The 27,075-nt window shown below is 54.9% G+C and overlaps 1 protein-coding gene across 1 annotated transcript in view; it reads left to right on the top strand.

Annotated features, from left to right (window-relative positions):
- The window catches only part of TCERG1L (transcription elongation regulator 1 like), a gene marked incomplete at both ends in the record, with an annotated part of 174,005 nt that overhangs the window by 146,547 nt on the left and 383 nt on the right, over positions 1 to 27,075 (top strand). The window contains 3 exons of the mRNA XM_081268127.1: positions 10,436 to 10,571; positions 18,794 to 18,883; positions 22,651 to 22,769. Coding sequence (XP_081124253.1) covers positions 10,436 to 10,571; positions 18,794 to 18,883; positions 22,651 to 22,769 — 345 coding nt within the window. The remainder of the gene's footprint in view (positions 1 to 10,435; positions 10,572 to 18,793; positions 18,884 to 22,650; positions 22,770 to 27,075) is intronic.

Below are 27,075 nucleotides of genomic sequence, written 5' to 3'. Positions count from 1 at the left end.
CAAACACCCTGGAGAAGTTCCCAGGATGTGCGTGTCTTCTAGCCCCCTCCTGGAGGCAGGGTGGCCTCAGGAGCTGGATTTCTGCTCTGCTGATGGCTTTTCGTAGCACTGGAGAGTTGAATTGCTCTGTCGTGTCCTCAGTTATCATTGGCCCAATGACTTTGAAGTGTTCTTACATTTTCATGGCATTTGGTGTGGATTTCTTGCACTACAGGAGGCCCAAGGAAATCTCTTGGCTTGGCCTATTGTTTACTATGGTGGTTTGAGGGGTTTGGGAAGGTCAATCAACGGCTCTGGACGTGCATGGCCAGTGGACTTACCATAGCATGGGTGTCACACTGCTGCTCTCCTGAGGTTGTACTCAGTTCTGGCTGAAGATCTGAGGGCCTGGGATGGCATCATGTGCCCCTTGTGCCCATGTACCTAAACTCTCCACATCCCTCTCCATGACCCTACTCTCAGGAAAACAAGTGGCCACAGGACACCTGAAGCTCCTCCTCTGGAAGGACCTGGGACCTAGGGGACTTTCAGGCCACCCTCAAGAGGCAATTCCCACAAGGACTCCCCACCCTCATGCCCAGGCATGACCTTGAGATGCCCTCTCAGGAGCTGTGTGACTGTGATGGAGCTCCCTGTGTTCTGCCCTTCACCTGCATGTGACCTGGGGCAGGGTGGGTCCTTTCGGAGCAAAAGAAGCACATCACATCTAAAGGGCAAACCTAAGAATTTGATGGTAGCTTTCAATCCTTGTCATGCAAGGCCAAGTCTGGAGACTTGCCACCACCCTGGACAGTCTTGGAGCCACGCCCACACCTACACAGTTCACTGTGGGAGGAGACGCTCCTGTACAGCCAGACCCCTGCTGCCGAGGCAGAGGTGAGCAGAGGTCAGCCAGTGTGTCCAGCAGGCAGGAGGCCGGCACAGCAGGCCTCTGTTCTCATAGTGAGAGGGAGCCCCTGTCCTCCCTGTGTCCTTGGTATCTAGAGTCCCAGGAGAACCAGCTATTGAGACAGTGGGGACATTTGAGAATGCGGCATGATGATCCCGTAAAGTAAGTGCCCTCTAAATGAAGATCGTTATGAACTTATGGCTTTAACTTGTGGCTGGATAACGGCAGAGTTACTTGTATCCCAGTCTCTGCACAGGGGTCTGGTTGAATTCTCTGGGGACCCCCGCACTCAGATCGGGATACAAGATAGGAGGGTGCAGCGGGTCTTCCTGCTCCTTAACGTGCATGCAGAAAATCATGAAGCTCCACTTACCTCTTAGGTCATCCTTGGTAGTTAAATCAGTTCTGTAAAGAAACCTGTGGTTGTCTACGCGGTATTGAGCCTGGCCATATGTCATCAGGTCATGTTGTATGGGGCCTTCCTTTGATCTGTCTGTGGGAAGACTGAGTGGAAGCAGCCATTTGTCAGGGGGTTCGATGTGTCTTTTTAGGCTGAAATGTGGAAGATATTCCCGGGTGCTTATTCTCTTTGCAAAAAGGACCCTGAACCTTAGCATTTCTGAGAGGGGAGACCCGAAGTCAGCAAGCGGGTCTTAAGCTGGGGACGAGGACTCCACACACATCTAGCAGACGCTGCAGAAAAGGGCCCAACGTGACGACAAGGGAATGGGTGGCCAACGAAGGAGCAGTGGTCACTTTGCCTATCGTTGAGTGTTTATTAAGAGTTCACTGGGAACCTGGAGCCATATGCTTCCCTCTCCTGCCCACCTCTCAGCCTCAACCACTGGAAAGGCAGGTGCTGTCCACCTGTCCCCCAAACTATCTTAAACCAATCTCAGATACCATGTGAGTACCATTCGTAAATATTTTAGGATAATGACTGAAATATAAGGATTAAAAAACGTAAGCGTGGTAAAAACCAGTGATTCTCAACATTCTCAGATGTGCCCCTTGCTCCCATTTCCTGGATGGCTTCGTTTCTCTGGATTCTGTATCTCAAGCCAGTTTCCACACGAGGTCCGTGGCTGCCCTCTGCAGATTTTCCTCCCAGAGGAGCCCCTCCCCTCCATCCACGCGTTTCTTCATTTGTTCTGTAACAAGTGGTTTCTTCTCCTGTGGAGTTTTCCAGTTTGGAGCTTATCGTTGTCCCGGTCTCTGGTTTGCTCACCGTGTTCTTGGGTCCCTGTTTGTTTTTCCTCCCTGGTAAACAAGGCTTGGCTCTTGTTTTGGCGAGAATGCTTGGCAGTGGTGCGGCGCTCCCTCCATCCTGCCTGTCGCATCTTGGCCATCTGTCTTTTTGTGTTGTGAGCAGGTGACTTGTCTGATCCATTTTTTCCTTAGGGGCTGCTAACTGGAACCTCTCCATTCTCCATTTCATTGACACAGAGGAGCATGAACACTTCCACAGAGAGAGCCTTCTCCCCACAGACCGTCTGCTTCCCCTGGCAGTGGCTTGAGCAGAACATGGGGCACATGTTCAACTCTCCCTGTGCCATCGACTTAAGAGCAGGGTACTGGCTCCCGAGCCTCCTGGGGCGGTGACCATCCACGGACTCCACAGGGTGCTACGTGGCCACGGTAGTCCCCAGCTCTCCCTCACCACCCCCGCGGTCAGCTGTCATCTGCTGTTTTAAGACAGTAACGGACCACGTGCCACTCTTGGTGGTGGGTGGCCAAGGCACAGGAGCGATGTGTTCCTTGTCATAGCGTAGCGGGTGTCTCCTGATAGGAGGACAGTTGTGAGGGTGTTGTCCACTGCTCTGCTCCCGGGTGGCTGCTCCTCTCCTGCGGGTTCCAGGCCGCCTGGCTCTTCCCTCCTATGGCGCCACTCTCTGTGCCCCTGGTCACATGTCCCTTCCTGCGTCCTTGTTGCCCTGCTCCTCCTCTCCAGGGGCACAGTGACATTCACTCCCTCTTGCTCCTCTTGCTTCACTTTCATTTCTTACTCGTCCCTTTTGTTCTAATTATTTCCTGGATTTTCTCACACCTTTTTTTTCCCCTCTCTAATACTTGTTTGTATCTAATATCTTTTTCTCTCTCAGTTTTTCTGTTCTGTATATGCTCTTATTTTATGTCATTTGTTTTAAGATTTAGCTCATTCTCAAACAGTTAAATTTCCACCAGACTTCATCACGTCTTTTTGCCTTGAGGCCACTGCCGTGGACACAGCCCTGTGTCCCCTGGTTTCCTTGAGCTCAGCGTGGTTGTGGGTGGTGTTGGACCTCGGTCCTTTGCTGACCCGTGCTGAAGTGAGATGCTGATGAGGCAGGGGCCTGGCAGGGTGCTCCTGGATTCTTGGCTCTGCACAGCCCCTGGGCCTGGGGCGAGGTGCTGTTTGGAGCTAGGTCCTCTCTGCTGCACAGCCTCACCTGGCCTGGTCATTTCTGTATAATTCAGGTTGTGCTCACCCCAGTTTCTCTGTAGTGCCAGTTATCACCTGAAGGGAGCGCTCATGGGCCCAGATCCCATGCTTCATCCTCCCTGGGCCCCCTGGCTGCCCTGCAGTTTGGATCCTGGAAGGCACCCCGATGAGCTGCTCCGTGGCGGAGGCCCAAGGGCTACCTGTCACCTGGGGACTCCACCTACCCACGCTGCAGGCTCCCTGTGCTTGGGGCCACAGGAGGTGCCCCTGCCCTCTCCAGCTCCTTGGTGGTTGCCAGCGCCTGCTGGTCCCTGGTGGCCTGTGGTCTGGCTGCACCTGCTCACAGTCCGAGTTCTTGGGGACGCCTTCCTCAGTCCTCAGTTTGTGCAGATGTCCTGTCCATCTTACAGCGCCATCTGTTTTTGTGTGTGGGTCTGGGGAGATTGGACCCTTCCCTCGGCCTTTGCTTCACTTAGTGTCACAAGTTTTGTTGTTGAGTTTTAGAATTCCTAGAGGCCTGCGTCCTGAGATGTGCGTGACTGCGCTAATCTCCTTTCTCTAGGAAAGTATGCTGCTGCTGCTGCCGCTGGCTTTGTTTTAAGTGATCGATCAGCTGCTGTCAGCCCTGCCCCAGACGCTCAAGCCAGAGGCAGCTCCCACTCCCCCGGCCAAGACTCACCCCGGGCTGCGGGCTGTGGTGTTCTGAGCATGCTCTGGAACCCTTGCAGAAGAAGAAGGCTGGCGGCCAGCCCACATCCCTGTGCTGTGGGTGGGTGGCAGGTGACAGGAGATAGCTCCCTGGATCCACCACTGTGTGTTCCCAGGTGAGGAGCTGCAGGGGTCACAGGTGCAAAAATACGTCCCTATGCGGCGCTGGAAGACCTCCCAACTCCTGGGCAAACCCTCCAGATTGGCCAAGCCAAGCCCTGGAGCAAGGCAGACAAGCTCCTGGAAGAGACACGCTGTGAAGCAGGTGCTGGAGCCAGGCCACTGCCCCAAGAGCACCAGAGCCGACCTCTCCTCGTGGCTCAGGGAGCACGGGGCGGGCTCCCTGCTCGCTGGATTCTACCCAGTCTGAAAGGGGCCACCTGCCACCAGTAGCAGAGCACCGTGCGTCACGCCAGGGCACCCTGAGAGCAGGTGAAGTGACCAGAGCCTCCAGAGCCTTTGCTAGCTGGGCCGCAGAGCCCAGGACAGCAGTGGCTCCTGACCGTGGTGGTGCCCCCATTCTATGCCCTCTGCCTAGCGTGGCCCGTGGCACATCTTAGCTTCCATCAGCATGTGGGGAACGAGGCAGAGGGAGGGATGAGGGTGACCGATGACGCATGGGGAGTCATCCACCCACAAGGGCCTGCCTGACCTGGCAGAGCTGAGAAGGGGTTTGGTGACCACTGAGGGCCATCTTGGCAAGTGCTTTCAGTGCCAGAGGACCACCCATAGCAAGGTCCAGGGGCTGGGATCAGGGCAGAGCTACAGTGGGTGGGGAGAGCAGGGGGTGGTGGATGGCCATCAGTCAGTTGAGCAGGGTAGGCCACTGTGAGGCTGAATAAATTAAATAAATTAAATGCAATATCTCAGTTCAGTGTGTTGGCCAAAAATTGCAAACAAGTATCAGGTGTCCTTATTTCATTTAATTTTTACAAACAAGTCCTAAGTGGTAGGTCCTATTAGTATTTCAACTTTCTAGATGAAAAGTAACTGGACAGTCAGTGAAATGAGCAGCCTTGTGTGAGAGCACAGCATCTCCGTGGGAAGGGCAGGCCTGTGGGCTGGAGAGCTGGAGTTCTCCATTAGTTCCCCGCAGTCGGCCTCCTCTCCCATCCCTTCAGAGCAGATCCTTTCTTGTTGTTGTGCCACCATGGGGGGTGCAGAAGGTGGGTGTGGGAGTGGTCAGTGCACTCGCCCCCAGGAGACCGGTTAGGGCTTCCAGCCCTGTGTGAGTCCACAGTCTTGCTTTCAGCTCCTGCATGGTGGGAAGCAGTGGGTGTCAGAGAACTCAGGAGTCACATGTCACTTACCTAAATGTGACAACACTTGGGACCTGGAGCTCAGCGGTGTCTAAAATGTCTCTGTGGAAGTTACAAGAAACAAATAAACCACAAAATCTAATCCAACAAGCACCTCTCACGGCTTGCTGGGCACCAAAGACAAAGCCTAGAGCTGTTGATGGCAACCAAACAAGCACTTTGTGGCCCTCAGGGATCTGGCCCTGCGTTACAGGAGGTGGACAGGGGAGAATCTCTTTACGGGAAACCCGAGTGACACCCTGCTGCAGGAAGGCCGTGCCCTGGGAGATCAGGGGAAAGAATGTCTCAGCCACTGGAAGGGAGGTGCCACCCCCAGGGGAGACAGGCAGGTGGCCAGCTACAAGCTGAGCCAGGGCTTGTGGGTGGACAGGGGCAGGAAGAGCACTTGGGAAGAGAGATCCTCATGACAAAGGCACAGAGATGCCCAGAGCTGGGGGAGGAGGGATGAGGGTCATGTGGATGGGTGAGGATGAGGACAGGAAGGAGCCTGTGGTCCTTCTGCCAGGGCTGTGTTGGGAAAACCCAGGCTGGGTGCTCGTGGCCTGGACCACTGGGCACCCTGGCCCTATGACCATGCAAGGGTGCAATACATGGAAGGGAGGCCCCGAGGAGCTGAGGTGAGCAGGGGCATGCAGCAGAGCAACTGGAACTGTAGGCAAGTTCCCAAGGAAACCCTGAGGCTGGGTGGCCGCTGGAGTGTGGGGAGGTGACCGTGCCCCCTGGACTGGGCTGGAAGGGTCCCATCCTGTGCCTCACACCCAGAAAACCCGGGGCTCCTAGCTTTTGGCCCAGCACCTCCACCTGGACCACAGAAGACACTCAGTGACAACCCTGGTGGGCACCCCACTCTCTCGTCCAAGAGGAAAGAACTTTTCTAAGTTAAACTGCGTCACTCCAAAACCTCTGGGTTGAAGCAGGGGAGGAAGGAATAGCAAAATGAATGACCAGGACAGTAATCAGTCGCAGATGGACTTCCACAGCTCACAGTCTGATAACAGGGCCCCAAGATTCAGCCTTGTTGCTACCTCAGAAGTCAAAGCACAAACAGGATGGCCAGGCACTGTCCTGTGTGGGCTTGCATTGACCTTACAGCATCAGCAGGTCAAAGAAACAAGTGCAGTGACAGAAAATCGCGTCCCTTGCACCCAGCAGAGGCATCACCTGGGCTGGTGCATGCACCGGCTCTTCATGGGGTGCTGTCCTTGCTATGGGCAGCAGCCATCAGTGCACATCCACCCAGGTAATGGAGGACTTGAAAACGCATCAAGGAGCCTCATCAGGAACCAACCAGGCCTGAAACGTGTCTGAGAAGACGTCGGCAGACCTCAGCTCCAGGGTCTCAGCCGCAAGGAGCCTTGCATCCCAGGGCACCTTGGGGCCACTGTGGTGGGACCTGCTGGAGGCATCTGTCTTTGGCATTTCCTGCTGAACACTTTTATGAACAAGTTGGAAGAAGATTCGAGAGGCCCGTCTATCACATTTATCCAAACTGCAAAGATCGGGAGGCAGAGCTGAGTGCGTGGAGAGCCAAGACGTGGGAACACTTCTACAGGATGAACTTAACAGGCTCACACCTGGTCAGAGCCGTGGTGCAGCGAGGCGCTTCAGATCCTATTGTCTGACCATGAATTTTACTGTGAATAAGGTCCAGAGAGTGGCCGTAGTCAGGCCCAGGTTGTCCTGTAAGTGAGCCTCCCCGCGAGGCTCAGGAGCCCTGGGGAATGGGCCCATGGGGACCTCTGCAGACCTCTCCCCAGAGGCAGGGCTCTCTGCACAAGACGGTGGCATCCCAGCTGTTCTGTCGCCGACTCAGCCCGAGGCAGACTTTTTCCTCACATGCCTCTGGGGCAACTCCAATGCCCTCGATTCCTGCAAAGCCTGTCGAATGGTAGTGCTGGTGGGAATGCCGACCCAAAGGCCACATTAGAAACCCTTGCACCCGGCCCCTGAACATGGGGACTTCAGCCCTGGCTCTTGGTGGTGGCTATTTGCTATGGCACGCCACGGTTCAGTCCAGGCCCACCAGACTGCACTCCGGGGGCAGGGCACCCCTGGTTTGGCCAAACCGTCCTTGTGCCCAGCACAGCACAGGTGGATGCCACGCACTTGCAGGGAACGCTGAGTGACAAAAGCTGTTGCTTGGGTCTGCAGGGGTGGCTGGTGGCGCTGTCGTCTCTTTACCAGGTCAACTATATGGCCCCAGGACACTCTGCAGAAGAATCCAGGGGAAGAGGCCGGGGTGAGGGTTCAGGGGAGATGCCTGTGTCAGTGGTGTGCACACGGGGGCTGAGGGACAGAGTCGGGAGGAGCAGACCCTCCGTCTGGGTGGAGACCATCACCATCGTGTCCACACTGAGTGTGGGAAAGAGGGCAAGGAAAGTGTGGCTCTGGAGCGAGGAACCCCCGGGGGTGTGGGGCCCAGATTTGGGGAACACCTGCATGGGTGGAAGGTCAGCCCAGGCCAACCCTGGGCGCAGAGCGTTCCCCTAAGCAGGGTGTGACGTCCTCGCCGTCATTCCTGTGCCGCAGTCAGACCTCCCCCAGGGTCAGCCAGTCCTAGTGGGGCTGTCAGGGAGCCAGTCCTGTGCTCAGCGCCTCTCACCCTCCGTGACGCTCGGGGCCCACCCAGCTTTACTTTCAACAAAAAGTATCAGAACTTACTTTTGGCTAAATGTACAAGAATCGTTCAGTCCCAGGAATATAAAAACTACGTTCCGCTCATTTGCATTTGCCTCTAACCTCTTCTAATGGAGCTGGTGGCTGGGGCACTCTGGATGCGTCCCGCGGTTCTGCACAGAGTACTTTGTTGAACAAGTGATAATGTGCGATCATTTTTGTACTCACAATGCTCCTCTTAATCTTATTTCAAGTTACAACAATATGAGCCTTGTTTCCACTCTTCTGTTTTTAACTAATGAAAATTTATTACAAAGAAATCCTAATTATACCCTTTTGGAGTGTAGTACAATTGCAAATGCTGGAAATTTCTATTTCAAAATTCCATATCATTGCAGAAGCAGCGCAGGATGTGAGCACTGGGTCTATAAATAAAATCCCCAATGGGCCAGCAACCCTCTGTCTCCCTGTACACTTACTTTGGTTTGATAGGACAAACCAGTTGGTATGACAGCCCTCATGTGTGGAGACCCCTTGCTGGACAGAGCTGGGCATTCTCAGCAAACACATTCTCTAAGTACCTGGGTCAGTCGGTGCAGGGAAGAAGCACACTTGGCAGGCTGGGCAGCCTGGATCAGCCTGGCCTGGCAGCTGAATGACCATGTGTCCCTGTCCTGCATCCCAGGAGGAAGTGGTGCAGGCTCCACCTGATGCCCATGGCCTGGAGGAGGCCTACCTGGGCCACCTAATCTCATGATGGGGACTGCTCTGTGCATCGCAGGGTGGCTAACGTCATCTCCTTCTAGATGCCAGAGGCGTTTCTCAGCTGTCTGCAGACATGGCCCCGTCTTCCCAGAGCAGATCCCCCACTGACAGCGCTGTACGAATGTCAGAGAAAACCAGAGCCAGGCAGTGAAGTGGTGATGACGCTGCACTCAGGGCTGTCACAATGGGGGAGATCCCAGCACAGAACAGGGATCAGTTCCAAATCAGCAGGAGCAGCAGGAAATTACAGCCAGGGAGGAGGGTGGAGGTCATGGACAGAAAACTACCAAGAAGATGCGTCAGTGGTGGGCAGGGTCTGGCAAAGCTAACAGCAGGATAGCTGCTGAAGGCAGGACAGAGTGTCCATACAGCCCCTGGGCGCATCAGTGCACATCCACCCGGGTAATGGAGGACTTGAAAACGCATCAAGGAACCTCATCGGGACCCATTGAACATTAGGAAACCAGGCCTGAAACATGTCAGGTGGGGAGGACCCTGAAGGACAGCGGGATCAGATGTTGTCCACTTGCACTCAGATTGCACAGTGCAGAGCACGTGGAGGCCAGATTCCAGACTACTGGAAAGCACAGGAGCTGAGTGGTGGTCCAGGAGAGAAGCCTTGTCCCCAGCCCAGGATCAGAGCGGTGGCCTGTGGCTGGAGCTGTCCAGGGAGCCTCCACACCTGCTGCTTCGAACAGTGGCTGCCAGGGGCTGGGCATGGACAGGTGTGCAGCAGGGTCATGCTGCACAGAGGCCCTGCCAGGGTCAGAGTGGCTGCCGTGAGGCTGTGCCGGAAGCCAGTGTGGGCCGAGCCTCCGTGACAGGCAGGTGCAGGCTGCAGCCATGAGGACTGGGATGGCGGCTGGTCAGAAGCTGCTCCCATGCTGGGCCAGGCTGGGGAGGAGGGGAAGCCCAGCCCGAAGGGAGCAGTGTCTGCACTTTGCCCACCGTTTTCTCCCACTCAGCAAGGTTTTCTGGAAGGAGCTTGCAGATTCTTCTAGCATAAGGCACGGAGCCCTGCAGAGGTCTGCCAAGGGCCAGTAGCGCTGAGGCAGCACCTGCTTGTGCAGGGTGGGTGTCTCCCTTCCTTCCAGGACAAGGAGGTCCCCCTGAGAGAGCCTGGGGACGCTGTGGTGAGCTCCTTGCCTGGTGAGAGAGGCCCCCGTGGCAACCAGCCTCCGGGGCCTTGGCTGCAGCCGCCCCTCTCTGCCAGGGACTTCACCAGGGACCCGGCAACGCCCAGCCTCCCTCCTTGTCACTAAGTCTCCCTTTTGGTCCATTTCAGGGCAGAGACTTCTGTTCCAGAAACTCTTTCACTCATTTGTTCAATAAAGAAGGGAACCGGTGGTGAGTGGCAGGTCTCCCCTCCCCCGTGGTTGAGAGCATCTCTGCAGTGACATGGGCACCTCAGCCTCTGTTCTGTGCAGGTGGCTGTCTCACTCACAGGCACCTTGTCGGCAGCTCCTGCAGCTCCACTAGCACGCGCCCACCATCCCCGACTGGTGCCCTGGGCTGGGCTTCAGTCTCCATCTCCTGCCCAGAGCAGCCAAGCAGTCTGCAGCCAAGGGCAGAGATCCCCACTCACCTGTTGCCTGCATCAGGCTTTATTGAAAGAGTTTCCAAAGATTCTTTGTTTCAGAGAAGTTTTAAAGCTGCAGTGAAAACCGGCTGGGCCTCCCAGGGCCTGTGTCATTTTTTGCTCTTGTTTCCCTGAAGGACTGAAGGCTGCGAGAGTCCCAGGCCTGAGGAGCCACAGCCAGAGGACAGAGGCACACGGACACCGCCCCCCCAGATTCTGCTGCCCCTGGAGGAGCGCGCGACCCACTTCCGAGACATGCTCCTGGAGAGAGGGGTAAGGACCTGCAGGGCCGGTGCAGGGCCTCAGCCTGGGAGGCTCCTCAGGGACAGCAGCCAGGGACATTGTCCTGGCAGAGCCCATGATTGAGCCGAGTGGCACTTGGGTACTAACTCATTTGAGAATACTGGGGAAAACTGACTTGGAGAAAGGCCCCTGCTTCTTGTCTTAAAGGAGCAAAGAGGCAGCCATGAGGTGTGGGGTGCCCCCATGCGAAAACCCCACAGGGCCAGGCGGAGAGGCCCCTGTAGGAACAGGTCCCCAGGAAGACAGAAGGAGGCTCCTGCCCTTGTGAGGAAAATTGCTGCTATAGCCGGGCCAGGCCCTGGTGCCCCAGCCACAGGGATGGCCCCTGGGGATACCTTACCCACCAGGGACTCCCACGCCTTCAGATTAATATGACTATTTGTGAATAAAATTAGAATATCCTAATTGCAGCCAATTTCTGGATCTCATTTTGAATGGAGGGGGTTATATTAGAATCTCTTTCCAACAACTTTTAATTTCTTGCCTTGGCTTTTGGGTATAAAATGAGCCAGATACAATATTGTAACCCAGTTGGATTTCCTTAGAAAATGAGGCTGAACACAGAAGGTAGCAGTGGAACCTTCGAGTGAAGATAATTATAATGAGCACTGGAATGGCCTCCTGAATGCAGGGCAAATTCCCTCCACAGTCCACACGCCCCCAGGCTGCTTCCTGCCTGGGCCCTCCGCAGCAGGTGCAGCTGGAGCCTGGTGCAGGGCGCTGGGAAGAAATGCTCTGGACCCCCCGGGGGCAGCCCAGTCTGAGCGCTCACCCTACCTGAGACCCAAAGAGCCCAGGAGGCTCCAGCCTTTCCGGATTCAGCAGGAAGGAAGGCCTCCCACCCGCTGCCTGGGCCCTCTCCCTGGCATTGTGGATGCCAAGGTGTGCATCTCCATGCAGCCATGCCCCTGGGAAAGTGCACGCTTTGGCATCAGGAGCTGGAGAAAGGAGGTGGGCCACAAGTGCCCTTGAATAAAAAAAAACCCATGTCGGTTCTGGAAAGGGGATCCAGGCTGCAGCTGTCACACAAATCTGTCTCAGGTTCCCTTCTCTGGGAGGCCCTCCCTCAGCTGCTGATGACCTGCCATGCGGGGTCCTGTCCCTGCCCCAGTACCCATCCCTTTGCCAGGCCATGCTCCTGGAGGGTAGAGGAATCCCAGTGTGTGCTCCAGGATTTCTCGAGGATTTCCCCTTTGTGTGTGGGGGCTGCTCCAGGTGGGCCTGGTGTCCCCTTCCTCACTCCTGGACAGGCACCGCAGTGGTCCCTAACGACTCCTGGGGAGCTTTTCAGTCTTCCACAAGGGCTGCTGCTTGCTTCATCGCCCTCCTGTTCTCGCAGAGCAGCTGAAGCACAGGGTCCCGGAAGCACCCTGTGAATGGGACGCACCCCACCCTCTGCCCAGAGCTGTGGGTCCTGGGCCTGCAGGAGACGGGATGCTCCTGGGAGCATCAGGGCTGTGGCTGGCTGTCAGACCCGCCCAGAGCCTCTTGCCCTTACGCCCACCCTGTCTCCCACTGCGGGGACGTTGCAGAAGTACCCCTAACCTGTGTTTCTGAGTGGCCCTAGCCAGGCTGGTGCAAGGGCATTACCTGGAAGGAGAAGGGATCTCCCTCCCTGGGACACGTTGGCATTATGAACTGTTGAGAAATAGGAGCAACACACGTCACTTCATCTTACAGTCAAGTGTCCCATCTCTTTAGTTTGGAAACCAGCAAACCCAATTTACCAACAGAGTTTTACACAACCAGGGGCCGAGAGGCTGGAGGGCTGGGTTCACACAGGCTCTTGAGTTTGTCCAAAGGGCCTTGCTGAGGGATTTCACCAATGACTTCTGCAGTGCATTCTTTTTTCTCTTTCCTCCTTTTTTGTTTTTTTTTTTTGGTACCCAGGATTGAACTTAGGAGCACTCAACCACTGAGCACATCCCCAGCCATTTTTTTGTATTTAATTTAGAGACAGGTTCTCATTGAGTTGCTTAGCGCCTCGCGAAGTTGCTGAGGCTGGCTTTGAACTTGCGATCCTCCTGCCTCAGCCTCCTGAGCCACTGGGATTACAGGCCTGCACCACTGTGCCCAGCTGCAGTGCATTTTTGACCTGCATTTTGACCTGAGCAGCTCATTTCAGTCTCTGATTCTGAGATTCTTAAGTGAAAATAGGCACAAGGGAAAGGAAGCCAGTGCCGTGCCGCGTTTTCCCGGGAGAGGCAGGGGCTGTGCCCTGTCCTGCAGGGTGTTCGGGAGCCCATGCTCACTCAGATAGAAAGACCAGTCCAATTTACAGCCCATGCCATAAAGCACTGCCACCATTTACGATCTGGGACTTTATAAACTATGCCAGCAGATTTCTTAATTTGCTCCTGCTCATGAGAATTCTAGAGCTGAGCCTTGTAAGAGTTGTGGTTGCTTAAAGAATGAGGCCTAAAAGGTCACTTTTTTCATGGCTAAGTGATTAATAAGACTTTTATTGCCTTTGCTCAATACTTCAGCTCAGAGGCTCCTGCGCTCACAGAATGATGAGGCCAGGCCCCGGGGTTTCTTAGTGGTTAACCAAGGGCAGAGCTGGAGCTATTCCCTGGGCCTCCTGGGCAGGGGCTCTGGTTACCTGCCCCTGCCCCAGGTCAGTGGTGGCTCCTCGAGCTTTGTAGGTTCTGTTTCTATTTTGGTACAAGTCGCAATGGAGCTTTCTCTTAAAACTTGGTCTATCAAGGAGCACATCTGACTGAGCAGCAAGTTTTAACGGCCTGTCCAGGGAGTCCAGCAGGACATTTTCCTTGGGAACGTTTTCATTTGCAGCATCCTTTGGAAGTAGGCAGTTCCTAGGCAGGGGCCAGGAGAGTAAAGACCCTTAGAGACCCTAGAACCCGACTTGGTCTCAGAGCGTCCCCAGAGTCCTCTCATGTACCTCTGTGAGCGACTGTTGGCCAGCTTTCCAGCAGTGGGGTCAGCCTTGGGGACCCTGGATGACCCTGGCCAGCTTGAATGAGAGCCCCTGGGGCTGGGCCCACATCCTGTCACAGTGAGGAAGGAATTCACAGGCCCACCCTGGCCTGGCCTAGTGGCCTGTAGCTGCCCTGAGATGGCCTTCCAGCACAAGGAGTGGTGCCAGGCTGGTGTAGGCAAGACAGCGGCTCCTTCTCAGGTCCTGGGCTAACAGGGTAGAGGGTACCTTTCCCAGGCAGCAAGAAGGGCAGCCTGGTTCCCAACTCTTTGTCCCACTGTCAGTCATGTCTGGGCCCCTCCCTGCCCCAGGCACATGAGCACACTGCCAGTCAGAGTTATGGCAGGCACCAGGCCAGGGCACCTGCTCGTCCTCACGGGGAGTGGCTGAGCTGTGCCGAGGAGGCTGTGTGCTCCAGTGCCGTGTGCTCTGCGCCTGAGTCAAGGCTGGAGAAGCTGATCACACTCCTACGGCAGCTCCAGCAGCTCCTCTGAGCCTCACAGACACTTAACACATTGCTAGTAAGACGAGACGGTGACGAAAAGAGACTCAGAGTGTGAATGACACCATGCTGCATGCCATAAATACACAAATGACATTGCACTAGTAAAGTGGTCAATCAAGAAAAGAATATCAAGGAAAAAATCCACCTAAATCCTACCCTTAGAGGTGACTATTACTACCAATGGGGTCTATCTTCCTTCAAACTTTTTATTCCTCTAAAAATAGATTTTTAAGGGCTGGAAATACAAGTTGGTGGTTGAACTCTGGTCTTGCATGCACTAAGCCCTGGATTCCATCTCTAGCACTGAAAAACTAAATTAAGATGAAAACAGAGTTTGAAAAATCAAAACAAAATATTTTTACCTTCCAGCATAACCAATATGGAACTGCAGTTGAGCACAGCTGAGCCAACGGCTTGTTTAGCCGTCGATTTCACAGGGTTGAACCTAATTCATACTCTATATCACCCTCTTCCCTCTTCATTAGTGTAAACTCTCAGAGAACACTTCTGATGTGCTCATATTACCCCATCCATTGTCAGTTCAGAAATCCTGCGTTTTAATTTATTAAGTATACTTCCCAATTTTTGTTACTTTAAATAATACTTGGCTGATCATATAGATAAGTAGTCGTGTGTGTGAGTGTGTGTACGCTCATGCACGTGAGTGGAATATGTTTCCTCTGGGCTGTAAACATTTGATCTCTGTTACCCAATTGTTTTGAGAAGGTTGTTGAAATTCAGCTTATTCTCCCAGCAGCGATGTTTGAGGTTCCTGGAGAACGTGTTTGGCCACACTGAATACTAAGGGATGTAAATATTTACCATGTGTCCTTTTAAAAATCACTCTCTTCTTCCTTCCTTCCTGCTTCCTCTGGGCTTCGGTGGCCTGCGTCCCCTTCTCAATGGACATTGAGCTCTGGCTGTCAGCTCAGGCTTTGGGATGGACACCTCACTCATAGCAGTTGAATCAGCTCTAATGACAGAGCTGCCCCCTTGGGCTTGTGACCTGCCCACTGCAGCTTCTAGATGGGATTCTAACTGTCCCTAATGTGAAAGTAATCCTCAAAAGCAAATGAAGTGGACTGAGTACATTATGGAATAAGAGTAAAATTTTACCTATCAAAACAGGAAAAAATGCTGAAATTGGTAAAATTTGGCCATTCCTGCCGAAGGCCCCTCTGCCCACGTCTGCATTTACCTGAAGTTCACCTGGGCTCACGGGGCTTCGGCATGCTGACCCCTCCAAGGGCACTGTATCCAAGAAGGGGTGGGAGTCCCACGCAGGATGCTGTTGGCCCCTCCTGCTCACAGAGATCTCTGTCAGTGTGGGCGTGTTCTCTGAGTCACCCACCTAGTGGGGTCTACTCGGGCCACCTGCTCCTCTATGCAGGGCTGCTCTTGGTGGAGCTGAGGCAGTGACCAGGGGCCCACCTTCTAGGACGAGGCAGGGCTTGGCCCCTTGCCCCAAGCCTGGTCCCTTTAACCTGGGGCAGTCACCTTTAACCACTGGGACACTATAGCCAGAAAGAGAAGACCCAGCAACATGCTCCAGAAAATGGGGTACAGCGTGCTGGCATTAAAGGACAGGCTCTTTTCCCAGTCTGAGTGTGCAGGTGGAGTCCAGGGGTGGGCGGAGAGGCTGGACAGTGACAGAGCAGGACGCCCTCCTGCCTCCACCCCCAGGTGCCTGGACCCAGATGCTCCTGGGCTCAGGCCTGAGGGAGACTGGAGAACCCACTTCTGTGTGGCTGGGTGTCACTTCCACCTGCCCCCAGTGGTCTCGGTGACACTCCAGAACCCCACGCACATTCCAGGAGGAAGGACTGCTGCATCCCTGGCTGAGGGTTTTGGCAATTCCCTGAGAGCCGGGCACAAGAAGGCGCAGGAGAGACAAGTGCCGGAAAGGGAAGAAGCCCCGCCATTGTCAAGGGCCCAGCATGAGCTGGGCAGAGGCTCAGGGGAGGGGACGTCAATGACCAGGGACCGGGGCTCTCTTGGCAGCTGCAAGGAGAGGCCACTGCACACAAGGCAAGGAGGGGCACCGTCTGTGCCTCTTTCCCTTCTGTCTTCAACACATCACGTGGGCGTGTCACATGGGCGCCTCCCTCCTTTGTTCACCTCAATAGGCTCTGAAGGCAACAGTGTCACCGCTCAAGTGCTGTCCCCACTGGGGCACAAGCTGGGGGAAAGGGCCAGCCCTGGAGGGGCCGGAGCCTGGACCAGAGATGAGCGCCCTTGAGACTGGTCACTTCTTCTGCAGGACATTCACACCTGGACAAGGAAACACGACCTTGACCTTGGCCAACAGTTGGCGTCCCAGTTTCACTATCACCATTTTAATATGCCAAGGAAGTGAGAGACCAAATGTGTGTGTCTTGCTTGTCAAACTTGGTGAGGGACAATGTCTGAAGTAACTGGGTCTATATCTAGGGTGGAAATCAGCCCTGTTCCCCATGACCTGGCTGGACAGCTGCTGCTCCCCCGGGACATGCACGGGGGCCAGTGCAGACAGACGGACGGCACGTGCTTCTGTGCATGCACAGGAACGATGGTGTCCCCAGGTGCTGGCCTTAGGTGGGAGCCAGGTGCCCAGTGACAGCGAGGGGGGCCCTGGGCTGCCTCTGCAGGGGTGTCCTTGGCTGGGGAGACCAATACACTCTCCAGTACACAACCGTGACACTCACCCTCTCCTCTGGCCATTGGGATCGCTGGCCCTTGTTGATCCAAGGGTTGAAACATACTCGACAGGCTTTTCAGGGGAGAAGACTGAAAGCCCAGTGCTTGCCGTGGAGGCTGCTCCCCTGTTGAGGCCTGACCGCATCCTCACCCTGAGATGACTGGCTGGCACCGGGCGCTGACAGGACCTCTGTCTTCACGCGTTTCAGCCTTCTCTGAACTCTCCCGGCCACTTTACTTAAATGGAAACCATTTGTCTTGAAGCTGAATTGTCCCCAGGAGCAACGCAAAATCCTTTTACCCCTCTCTGGAGAGGCTTTGCTGGCGCTCGGTGGAGGCCAGAGCAATTTTCTCTGGCTGTCTTCTGCGTGGTCTCCAACAAACCTCAGTCACCTTCCAGTGGGTGTGACAGAGGCTCCGCTCATCCGTCCCCAGTGGGGGTGCCAGGCAGCCATCACTGGGCATGACAGAGCTCTTTCCCTGCAGAGTCCCCGGCCTGCCGTGAGTGCTCAGGGGAACACGAGGAGAACGCCACAGTAGCTGGTTCTCTGGATCCCTGCAGGCTGCTCAGCATGCCCTGGGTCCCTGGCATCCAGGCCTGTCTGCTGTGGTGCCAGTCCCCTACTGGAAGTCCTTTAGTTCTCCCATCTGCCTTCTCCTACACCAGGGCTTCCTGATATCATGGGGCCTTGCATTATTTTCTCTGAATTCTCAGCACCCAGCTCAGGACAGAGGCAGACTTTACCCTAAGCCCGTGTTTCTGAAAATGAATCGTTTTTAAATGGCTCAGGCAGCCTTCCCTCACTTTCTCTGCTGAGTCCCATGCAGCAATCCCGTCTAGACGTGGTTCCTATCACAGCTCGCTGCGACAGAGGAGCCAAGGCTTCCTGCAGGAATGACTGGCTTGGGGCTCAGGCGGGCACATTTCAGCTAAGCCTGGAGCCCTGTGCAGAGCTGCAGAGCATGGGGGCTGGCAAAGCAGACTCGGGAGCACTCGTCAGGCATGCAGAAGTCAACGGAGGACTCCCAGGGCTGACGCTGGAGCGGTGTGAGCAGCAAGATGCATGCAGCGGAATCGGATCATGAGAGTACGCGCTGCATACCATGTGTCCTCACAGATGAAAGAAACTGCTGAATAAATGAGTGAATGTGGAAGCATCCAAACCTCTGATGTAGCCACTGCCCTTGGTTAGCAGAGCTTGCTAAGTGTGGGCTGAAGTGTCCACCTCCGTCAGGGTGCAGTGGGCAAAGGGCAGAGTAACCTGGAGGTGGAGACACGGACACACCTCAGCAAGGTGGTTGGGTCCAGGCCCCAGTGCTGAGAGCCGGGCATGGTGGGGACCCCTGATGTCATGCATGACGCATGACACAACAGCCCTGTGGTCTTCTTCCCAAACCCATAGCCCCAGATGATCCCAGCCCCGGGGGATCCTGCAACATACCTGTCAGCACCCCAAACAGCAAGGCCATCAAAAACCAGGGAGTCTGAGAAATGCCCCAGTGTCGAGGAGCCTCTGGAGACCTGAGAGTAAATGTCAGGAGGGGTCCTGAGAAGAAAAGAGAAAGTCCTGCAGGAACCGCAAGATGAGTGGCTTTGTTAACAGTGGTGGGAGGGTGACGCCGTGACAAGCCTGGCCCACTGGCAGAGTTGGGGGCAGAGGAGCCTCCTGCAAGGTTCTAGCAAATTTTCAGTAATGCTAAAACTACTGTAAAATAAAATACGTTGCTTTTAACAATAACCCACCTAAAAGATGCTTGATGTTGATTAAAATACCAACCTCTCTGCTCTCAAGACTTGGCTGCAGTGCTTTCTCCATGGAGACCGGGGCCTGCAGACCAGGGCTGAGCCCTGGAGACTCCCAAGGAAGGAGCAGTGTCACGAGTCTAGAAATTAAATTTCCTAATGTTCTAAGCATTGATTTTCTCTAAATGTTCGCATGCTTTCATACAATGCCACGGCGCTGATCTGTTGTACTCCGATGTTGCATTTTTTTTTTAACCATTGACCATTTCAGCGCAACCCCAGCTGAGAATCAGATGCTAATACCAACTCCATTGAATATCTTTCTCCAGGTGTCAGCGTTTTCTACTTGGGAGAAAGAATTGCACAAAATTGTGTTTGACCCGCGCTATCTCCTGCTAAACTCTGAGGAGCGGAAACAGGTACGGTGGCGTCCAGCAGGAAGACCACTGCAGACACAGGACTAAGTGGCGGCTCTGAGCTTGTCACTGCTGGTGGACAGCTACCCGCTGACTGCCCGTGCAGCGGGGCGGGGGAGCGTGTGATGCGTGTGGAGCTTCGAGTTGTGAATGGGGGTCAGCAGTGCAGTGGGGTCTCTGCTGGGAATCCTTCTTACCTGACCGTCCAGACTTGACCAGAGGTAAAAATGCAAACTGGGGGACCTAAGCCATGTTCCAGTGACTGTACTCAGAGTGTAAAGTCACCGGGCATGTCAGGTGCCATGTGATGTGAGTGACTGGGAGAGGTCCAGGGCACACTCCTGGAATAAGCAAAGGGTGGGTGTTCTGGAAAGCAGGTCCAGGACAGCAGGGCTGGCTTGGAGACAGGAGTCTGGAAGCTCTTTTAAAGACAGACTGGCCAGGGCTCTGTTTGTGGTGAGGTCACTGAGCCTTCTGTTTCCAGGCTGACCAGGCAGATGGGAGAGGACACTGAGATGACTGGGCTTCGGGAGAGGTGTGTCAGAGCCAGGGTTAGGGTTAGGGAACCACAGCTTTAGCTGGACCTGTGGGGTCCAGGAGGCCTGAGCATGGCCCGAGATGCCTGCTGGAAGGCCCGGCTTTCTCAACCCGAGTCCCCACATGAGGCCACATCCTCCCTCTCACTGTACCCCGGGCAGTGAGTCACCTAGAACCAAGACTGACCACAGAGGAGCCTTGGGGTCATCCCAGAGGAGAAGGTCCATTGCCATGGGCCCACGGGCTCTCCTCTGGGGTTCTCAGATGGCAGTTTGTGGTCAAGACCCAGGGGGGAGCGTGGAGGCTGCCTTTCTATTTTCAGTTCAGTCACCAGCTCATAAAGTCCCTGTGAGCAGATGCTGAAGACGATGGCAGGGAGCCGCCCAGGCCGAGTCTCAGCCTGGTTGCCACCCCTGGAGCCGTAAAGTCCAGGAGCAGACACAGGTGGCCTTGGAAGTGGGAGGCTGCTGAGATGGCCACAGTCCTGTAGGAACCGGGAACTGATTACCTTTAGCAGAGTTTCAGTTTTGAGAAAGAAGCATCATCAACCACATGAGAGGTGTGAGCATGGCTCCGGGTCACCCTGCCATTGAGGGGGCTGGTTTGGGAAACCACAGAGTTTAATCGCTGACACCGTCTCACCCCTTTGCTGCATCATGAGATGGGAAGGTCCGAGCGTCCACCACAGCGGCACAGAGCAGGGAGCCTGTGTCCACGTGGCAGCCCCGCCCTGCGCCCTGGAAGCCACCGGCGGCTGGAGTCTGGCTGCCACCTGCAGGGCGGCTCCTGCTGCCATCTGTTCAGTCCTCTCTCTAAGTCACAGACATCTCTAGTGGCCACCACTCTCTCCAGAGGAAGTTGAAGAAGGAAGACCTCCCACCCCCAAGAGAAAGGCCAGCAGAGAAGAGGCCCCTTGAACACTTCCGGCTCAATGCTTGAGCTGCGTCTCCGGGAGGACCCGAGGCAGGGCCTGGCCGCTGCAGCTGGAGCAGGTTCAGGAGCAGGGCCGCCACTGCCCTCCATGCTAGAGACAGCTGTCCTGTGCACCACTGGCAGGGAGCTGGGGGCTGCACATGGGCAGGCCAGGCAGAGGGCGCAGACAGCCTGAGGGCCGTGCCTTCCCATGCCGACTGGTGGGGAGTCCTGCCCTCGTCCATGGCCTGCAGACAGATCCAGTGGGAATGTCAGCCCACACCTGGAGTCATTATTGGGGAAAACCTTCAAATGTCCCTGTGGAGTCTCCCAGAGGAAGCTGTGGTCCCCAGAAGGCCCAGTGAAGAGAAGGCAGCCACCAGCGGGCAGACTGCAGCATCGGGGGCCACATCAGCTCAGGGGCTGCAGCTGCACTGGCACAGAAGCTCCGCAGCTTGTGTGAGCAGGGCACCAAGCTGGACTGGGAAAAGAAACAGTGTTCGGGCCTCATGCAAAAGGAGCCCTATAGACAAATAAATAGTGCAAGCAAGCATGTGCTGAGGACCTGTGTCCCCAGTGCCTCCATGGGGAGGCCAAGGCTCTGCGGTGAATGATACCACCCTCCCTCCACCTGGGGCTGCAGAGGAGGAGAGAGAGTGAGCCAAAACAGAGAACAGGGCCAGGGAGTGCAAATTGGGCCTGTTTCCATGGCAACGAGTACTGTTTGGCTTCATCACAGCAGAGCTCACAGTAACGAGATAATGGCCAACGTTATCTCTTTTAAAAAGTCATGCCCCACTTTGGAAAAAAATGGTATGATTGTTAGGAGGAAAAAATCCTGCTATATTAAATCATAGCATCATAAATAAAGCAACTGAGAAAAAGGAGAGACAAGAGAGAAAAATCTGATTCAATGGATAAATGGTTCCAGGCAGAGAGGTGCAGGTATTCCACGGGAGCTCTGACCCCACAGCCAGCCAGCCTTTCTACCCAGATTTAAAATTAATAGAGCAAAACTCTGGCTAATGAGGGAGCCACATGCTTTTATTCGGATAATAACCTTGCATTCACCTCTTTTATTAGTTTAAATTATAAAATGACTAGACTCCATACCTTATTATTTGCCTTAAAAGTGGAATTAGCCAGTCAGATTCTTAAATAGACAGGCACCTGCTCTAAGTCTCAGCCATAAGCCCTGCTGCATCCTCGGGTGGTAACACTTTGTGTTTATGATCCCATAAATGTTTGCCATTAAAGAGGGGCCTGAAACAGGAAGACAAGGTCAAAGAGGGTCAGGGCCAGCTGGCTCCTGCCAGTTCCCACCTCCCCCCACAGCGGGCTGCTGCTGCTGATGGAGACCTGCAGCCGCCCTGCACTTGGGTGCGACCCCCAGGCCTGCGTGGGTTGGTACAGATGTGGCACCACGTGTGGGCTTTTTACTGATGCTTTATTTATATTTGCATAAGAATTTAAATTACCTCCAGTCTATTTTTTTAATATTCTTGAGGTTTTGTTAGCATTAGGAATGAAATGACTTTGTCCCCTCCCTGCCAACTTCATAGTCTGTAAGTGACAATTTTTCAGATGTTAGAACGATGAGCAATCTTCTTCTAATAAAAAGCAGGAGGCTTCTATGGACCGTGGCAGGCAGGTTTCATCATTTTATGTGGCTCTGGTTTCTGAGAGGAAGATCGTGGAGTCTCGGGGGATTTCCCTGCAGACGGGACAGAGGAGGTTTCCTTGGTCACATCTGAACACCTTTCTGGCCCAGCGAGGGTCTGGCAAGCCCAGCGGGTCTCCTTGTGCTCATCCCAGCCTGGACGCCCTCCTCAAGAGAGAGTGCTGGCCGTCCCCGCTGCAGGGTGGGGTTCTCAGCAACCAGAGGTCGGGAGTCCTCTGTTCACAGGTCAATGTCATTTTTGGAGACTTGAAGGCCGATGACCTTGCCTTAGGAGGAGACTAGAGGAAGCTCAGTACCCAGTGTCACTGTGCCCATCGGCGAGGGGAAACTTGACAGGCCAGGGACTGCTCAGAAGCTACTCAGGGTCCAGACGAGAAGCACACCTGAAGGGCTCAGAGAGGGCCACCCCACAGCCCCTGGGACTCCGGCTGCAGGCCACGGTGTGGCCCAGAGGTGGGGCCTGTGTGTGGACAAGCACTGGGCCTCGGGGTGGGGTCCACTCTGTGGACGAATTGGTGCCCTTGTGAGCGCGGGAGAAGGGCCACGGCTCACAGGCAGGGCCACGAGGAGCGGGGTGGCTCACCCAGGGGTTCCATTTCTCCTGTGTGATCCCATAATGCTTTTGTCTGTGTGTGTCAAGATATTTGAACAGTTTGTCAAGACGAGGATAAAAGAAGAATACAAGGAAAAAAAAAGTAAATTGCTGCTCGCCAAAGAAGAGTTCAAAAAGCTCCTGGAGGAGTCTAAAGTGTCACCCAGGTAAGGCGGGGAGCACTCAGGGTGTTATCCGGGGCCAGCAGGTTGTCAGCGGTCACAGGAGGCCTTGAGATTCCCCCTGTCGAGTCAGGTGACCTAACATGCCAGGGACCCTGAGAGGGCTGACTGTAAAGATGGGACTGTCCCCCCCTCTGGGGAGGAAAGCAGCTTTCCTATCACACCGTGGTGTGGCCCTCTGTCACCACCTGTGTCCTCCCCACACGTATGAAGGTCCAGGACCTGGGCTGCCCACAGCAGTCCCGAGACCCAGGCCGACAGGGCACTGCAGCTCCCACCACCCTCCCTCCGTCTGACCACTCAGCAGAGCCATGTGAGGGTCAACGAAGGCCACCAGGGCGAATGATCTGGGTTGACTTGGTCACCAAGGCTGCCTAAGATAACAAGGAGGGCAAAGAAAGCCGTAGGACAGGGTGGCAGCAAGCAGAGGTGCCCCTCAGCTTAGTTCTTTAAAGTCACCTGAGCTACTCATCTTTTAAAAAAGCGAACATGTGCTCCTTCCAGAACCATGAAGTAAGGCATTTGTAGGTAGAAATGATGGGTTTTGGTGCATTTTTACTTTAGATCAGCATCGGTCCTTCCAGAACCATGAAGTAAGGCATTTGTAGGTAGAAATGATGGGTTTGGTGCATTTTTACTTTAGATCAGCATCGGTCCTTCCAGAACCATGAAGTAAGGCATTTGTAGGTAGAAATGATGGGTTTTGGTGCATTTTTACTTTAGATCAGCATCGGTCCTTCCAGAACCATGAAGTTAGGCATTTATAGGTAGAAATGATGGGTTTGGTGCATTTTTACTTTAGATCAGCATCGGTCCTTCCAGAACCATGAAGTTAGGCATTTGTAGGTAGAAATGATGGGTTTTGGTGCATTTTTACTTTAGATCAGCATCGGTCCTTCCAGAACCATGAAGTTAGGCATTTGTAGGTAGAAATGATGGGTTTTGGTGCATTTTTACTTTAGATCAGCATCGGTCCTTCCAGAACCATGAAGTAAGGCATTTGTAGGTAGAAATGATGGGTTTTGGTGCATTTTTACTTTAGATCAGCATCGGTCCTTTCAATGGGGATGTAGGCTTCCACGTTGGGTGTGTGACCCTCGTGGTCGATGGCTGGGTGGCCAAGTTAGTGTAGCTCACACAACCTGGTAAAGCGTCTTTCCTTCCAGATGGGGAGAAACTGAGCACAAATCATCCCCATCACAGAACGCTCATCTGGAAAAGTCTGGAGCCTGGGTTTCCTGTGGCCCCGCAGCTGTGAGAAGTGGGTTCTAGACTCGTCTCCGTCCCCATGAGTGGCTGAGGGAGGGGAGAGGAGGGAGGTGGCCCTGACGCCCATGCAGCTCCTGGCCTGGCCCAGCCAGTAGGCAGGTGCTGGACCTTCATCTGCTTCTGCATCCTCACAGGAATGGGGGTGACCACACCGACCTCAGAGACCCCCAGAGGATGGCATGTGGTGCTGCAGGGTCCACCAGTGCTGGGCAGCAGATGCTCAGGACACAGCAGGTGCCACAGGAACAGCCCAGCTGCTGTCCTCACTAGAGATGGTCAGCAAATGTTAGCCACAAGCCACACATGAGCCCCTGGGGCTGCTGCGCAGTGAAGGGGGGACCACATAGCACACACAGCATACACACACACACACACACACACACACACACACTACACTATACACACACCATGGTCCACACACACCCTTTAAAATGTGCACTTGGCATATATTACTGTATTGACTTTAAAATCCATGTTTTGATTTTAAAAGCAGCCAAGTCCTCAGCGTCCCCAAAGCCCTTCCAGGGTCTCCCCTCCCTATTTGCAGCTGGGTCACAGCCATCCCAGTGACACACACAGGTGGCGGCGCTCTAGAAAGCCAGGCAACCAAGCCCAGGCCTCGGGGGCAGCATCTGGAGCTCTGTCTCATCCTGTGGTCATCCAGGCTGATCCCCGTGGCCCACCTCAGGTCGCTCCTGAGAAGCTGTGGGAACAGCTGCCTCAGGGACAGTCCGGGGCACTCCAGGTCAGCCGAGCCAGGTGCACCTCTTGGGCAGCAGGATTGATGCCTGGCCCTACAGCCCCACCTCCTGCAGTGGCCAACAGGCGAGAGGCCTTGTTTACCAGAGACCCTGTTTACAGAGGTGCATTGCAGACCCAGATGGCCTCATAAGCTTGGTGACAGCTTGGCAGATCTGCAGAAAGCCAGCGCTGTCCCTCAGCACAGCCCAAGAGCACAGAGCTGGAATTCCCCATCCTCTTCAGGGCCTCTTCCTTGCAGGGATGTCAGTAGGGCTGAGTGGGAGTGGCCCCTGTGCAGGCCTCCTGGGCATGCCTGTCCCCTTTGTAGGCCTCCTGAGAATGCCTGACCCCTGTGCATGCCTCCTGGGCATGCCTGACCCCTGTGCAGGCCTCCTGGGCATGCCTGACCCCTGTGCAGGCCTCCTGAGAATGCCTGACCCCTGTGCAGGCCTCCACCCTGTGCAGGCCTCCTGGGCAGGCCTCAGCCCCTGTGCAGGCCTCCTGGGCGTGCCTCGACCCTGTGCAGGCTCCAGAGGCATGCCTGTACCCAGCAGACAGGCAGAGGAGTGGCAGTCCTCACAATGGCAGCCCTCTCCTGTCAGGTGCAGGAAGTGGAGAAGCACAAGAGCATGCTAGTTTTGTGGCCCACAATTGTTAAACATTAGAGGACGAAGGAGAGAGGAAGGCAGGAGAGGTAAAGGGGAGCCGCCAGGAAGAGGAAAATGGGAAGGAAGGAGGCCTCGGGGCCTGGCAGCTAGCCAAGGAGGGCGCGGGGCCTGGCAGCTAGCCAAGGAGGGCGCGGGCTCCTCTCGGTGCCTGATGAGCACAGGTGTGAGCAGCCATGGCAGTGGTCCTGTCTGGGTGTGAGAAGCTGTACAGTTGCAGCTACATTTCATACAGTCGTTAAATGCCTGCAGGAAACGTGAAATCTTCTGCAGAGAGAAAGGAGGGCATGGCAAGAAACCCTTGACAGGGACTGAGCCAATCTCCACTGCCCTGGGCACTTCCCCAGGAGCACCACCTGGTGAGGGCCCAGGCGGCCGGAGGGTTGAGCCCTGTCTGTGGCTGGGAGGAGGACCATGGCTCACGCAGCCCACCAGAGCCTCAGCCCTCTGCTGTCACTGTCCCCGGCTTCAAGTTCAAGCTGACAGGACAGACACACGGCCCCCACACGTCCCCCTCGCCACCCATGAGCCTGGCCTCGCTGGCCCAGGCTGGCCTCCTTACGTTTCCACCAAAGGACTCGGTGCCTAGCAGGTTGGTTACCCCTGACCTTGGGTGCTGTACCCCAGCGTGCTGCACACTCAGCATGTCCAGTGGGGGGATCACAGAGCTCCACTGCAGTGGACAAGGTCCAACCCACTGCCTGTTAAAGGTGGAACAAGATCTCAGCGCTGACCAGGGCCAGGAGGAGTGGGTCCCAGCTACTGGGGCCTCTAGAGAGGGCGTGTCCCACAGAAGGCATGCTGGCCCTGGATTCTAATGAGGTGTGGGCAGAAGAAAAGAGGGAAGGGTGTGCAGAAGGAACAGCATATGCAAAGTCCAGCGGCAGGTAGGAGCCTGGCAGGAGCAGCAGGGAGAAGACTCTAGGGGTGCAGAGTGATGGGAGTGTCGGGACGGGCCTGGAGCCATGTCTGCAGGGGTGATGCCCAGCGGGGGCAGCAGGTGCAGGGGGCCAGTGTTTCTCCTGCCAGCCTGTTGGTTTCCAGTGCCCTGTCCCTTGGGGCTTTCTCTGTCTCAAGTCAGGCTGCCTGTCCTTGTCATGGTCAGGAAGCCAAGGTTTGCTCTCAGGGAAGACTTCTCAGAGCTCTTTCTTGCGGAGCACAGTGGTGCTGGCCTATAATCGCAGCATCTTGGAGAGAAGCAGACCAGAAACCCCCACCCAAAAGGCTCTGCCATGATGTAGCTTCTCCTCTTCTCAGGTCAGCAGGATGTCTGCAGAGGTCGTTGAGGTCGGAAGTTCCTCTTTCTTGTAAATGCCATGTTTGTGCACAAAAGGTGTGACAGGGTTAGGGTCCGGAAGCCTGTTGTACAAAAGATACTATCTCTCTTTTCTTGGTAAAGACTTATAAAACGTCTGGTCTAAAAAGCACTTTCTGAGAACTCAAAGAAAAATGTTACTTTTATATAGACTCCTCCTGTATGGAAACTCCAAGCCCCCACCCCTCCATGCTGGGTATAAAATCTAAACAATTTCTAGACTCATGGTCCAGAGAATGTTTTAGACTGTCCAGTAGCACTGTGGACTGGCTGCAGGCAATAAACCTGCTCCCTGAAATCC

Source organism: Spermophilus citellus, assembly GCF_964194105.1.
Source record: "Spermophilus citellus genome assembly, chromosome: 15".
Taxonomy (NCBI): domain Eukaryota; kingdom Metazoa; phylum Chordata; class Mammalia; order Rodentia; family Sciuridae; genus Spermophilus; species Spermophilus citellus.
The sequence above is the reverse complement of the archived record's forward strand: the minus strand, read 5'-3'. Positions and strand labels throughout refer to the sequence as shown.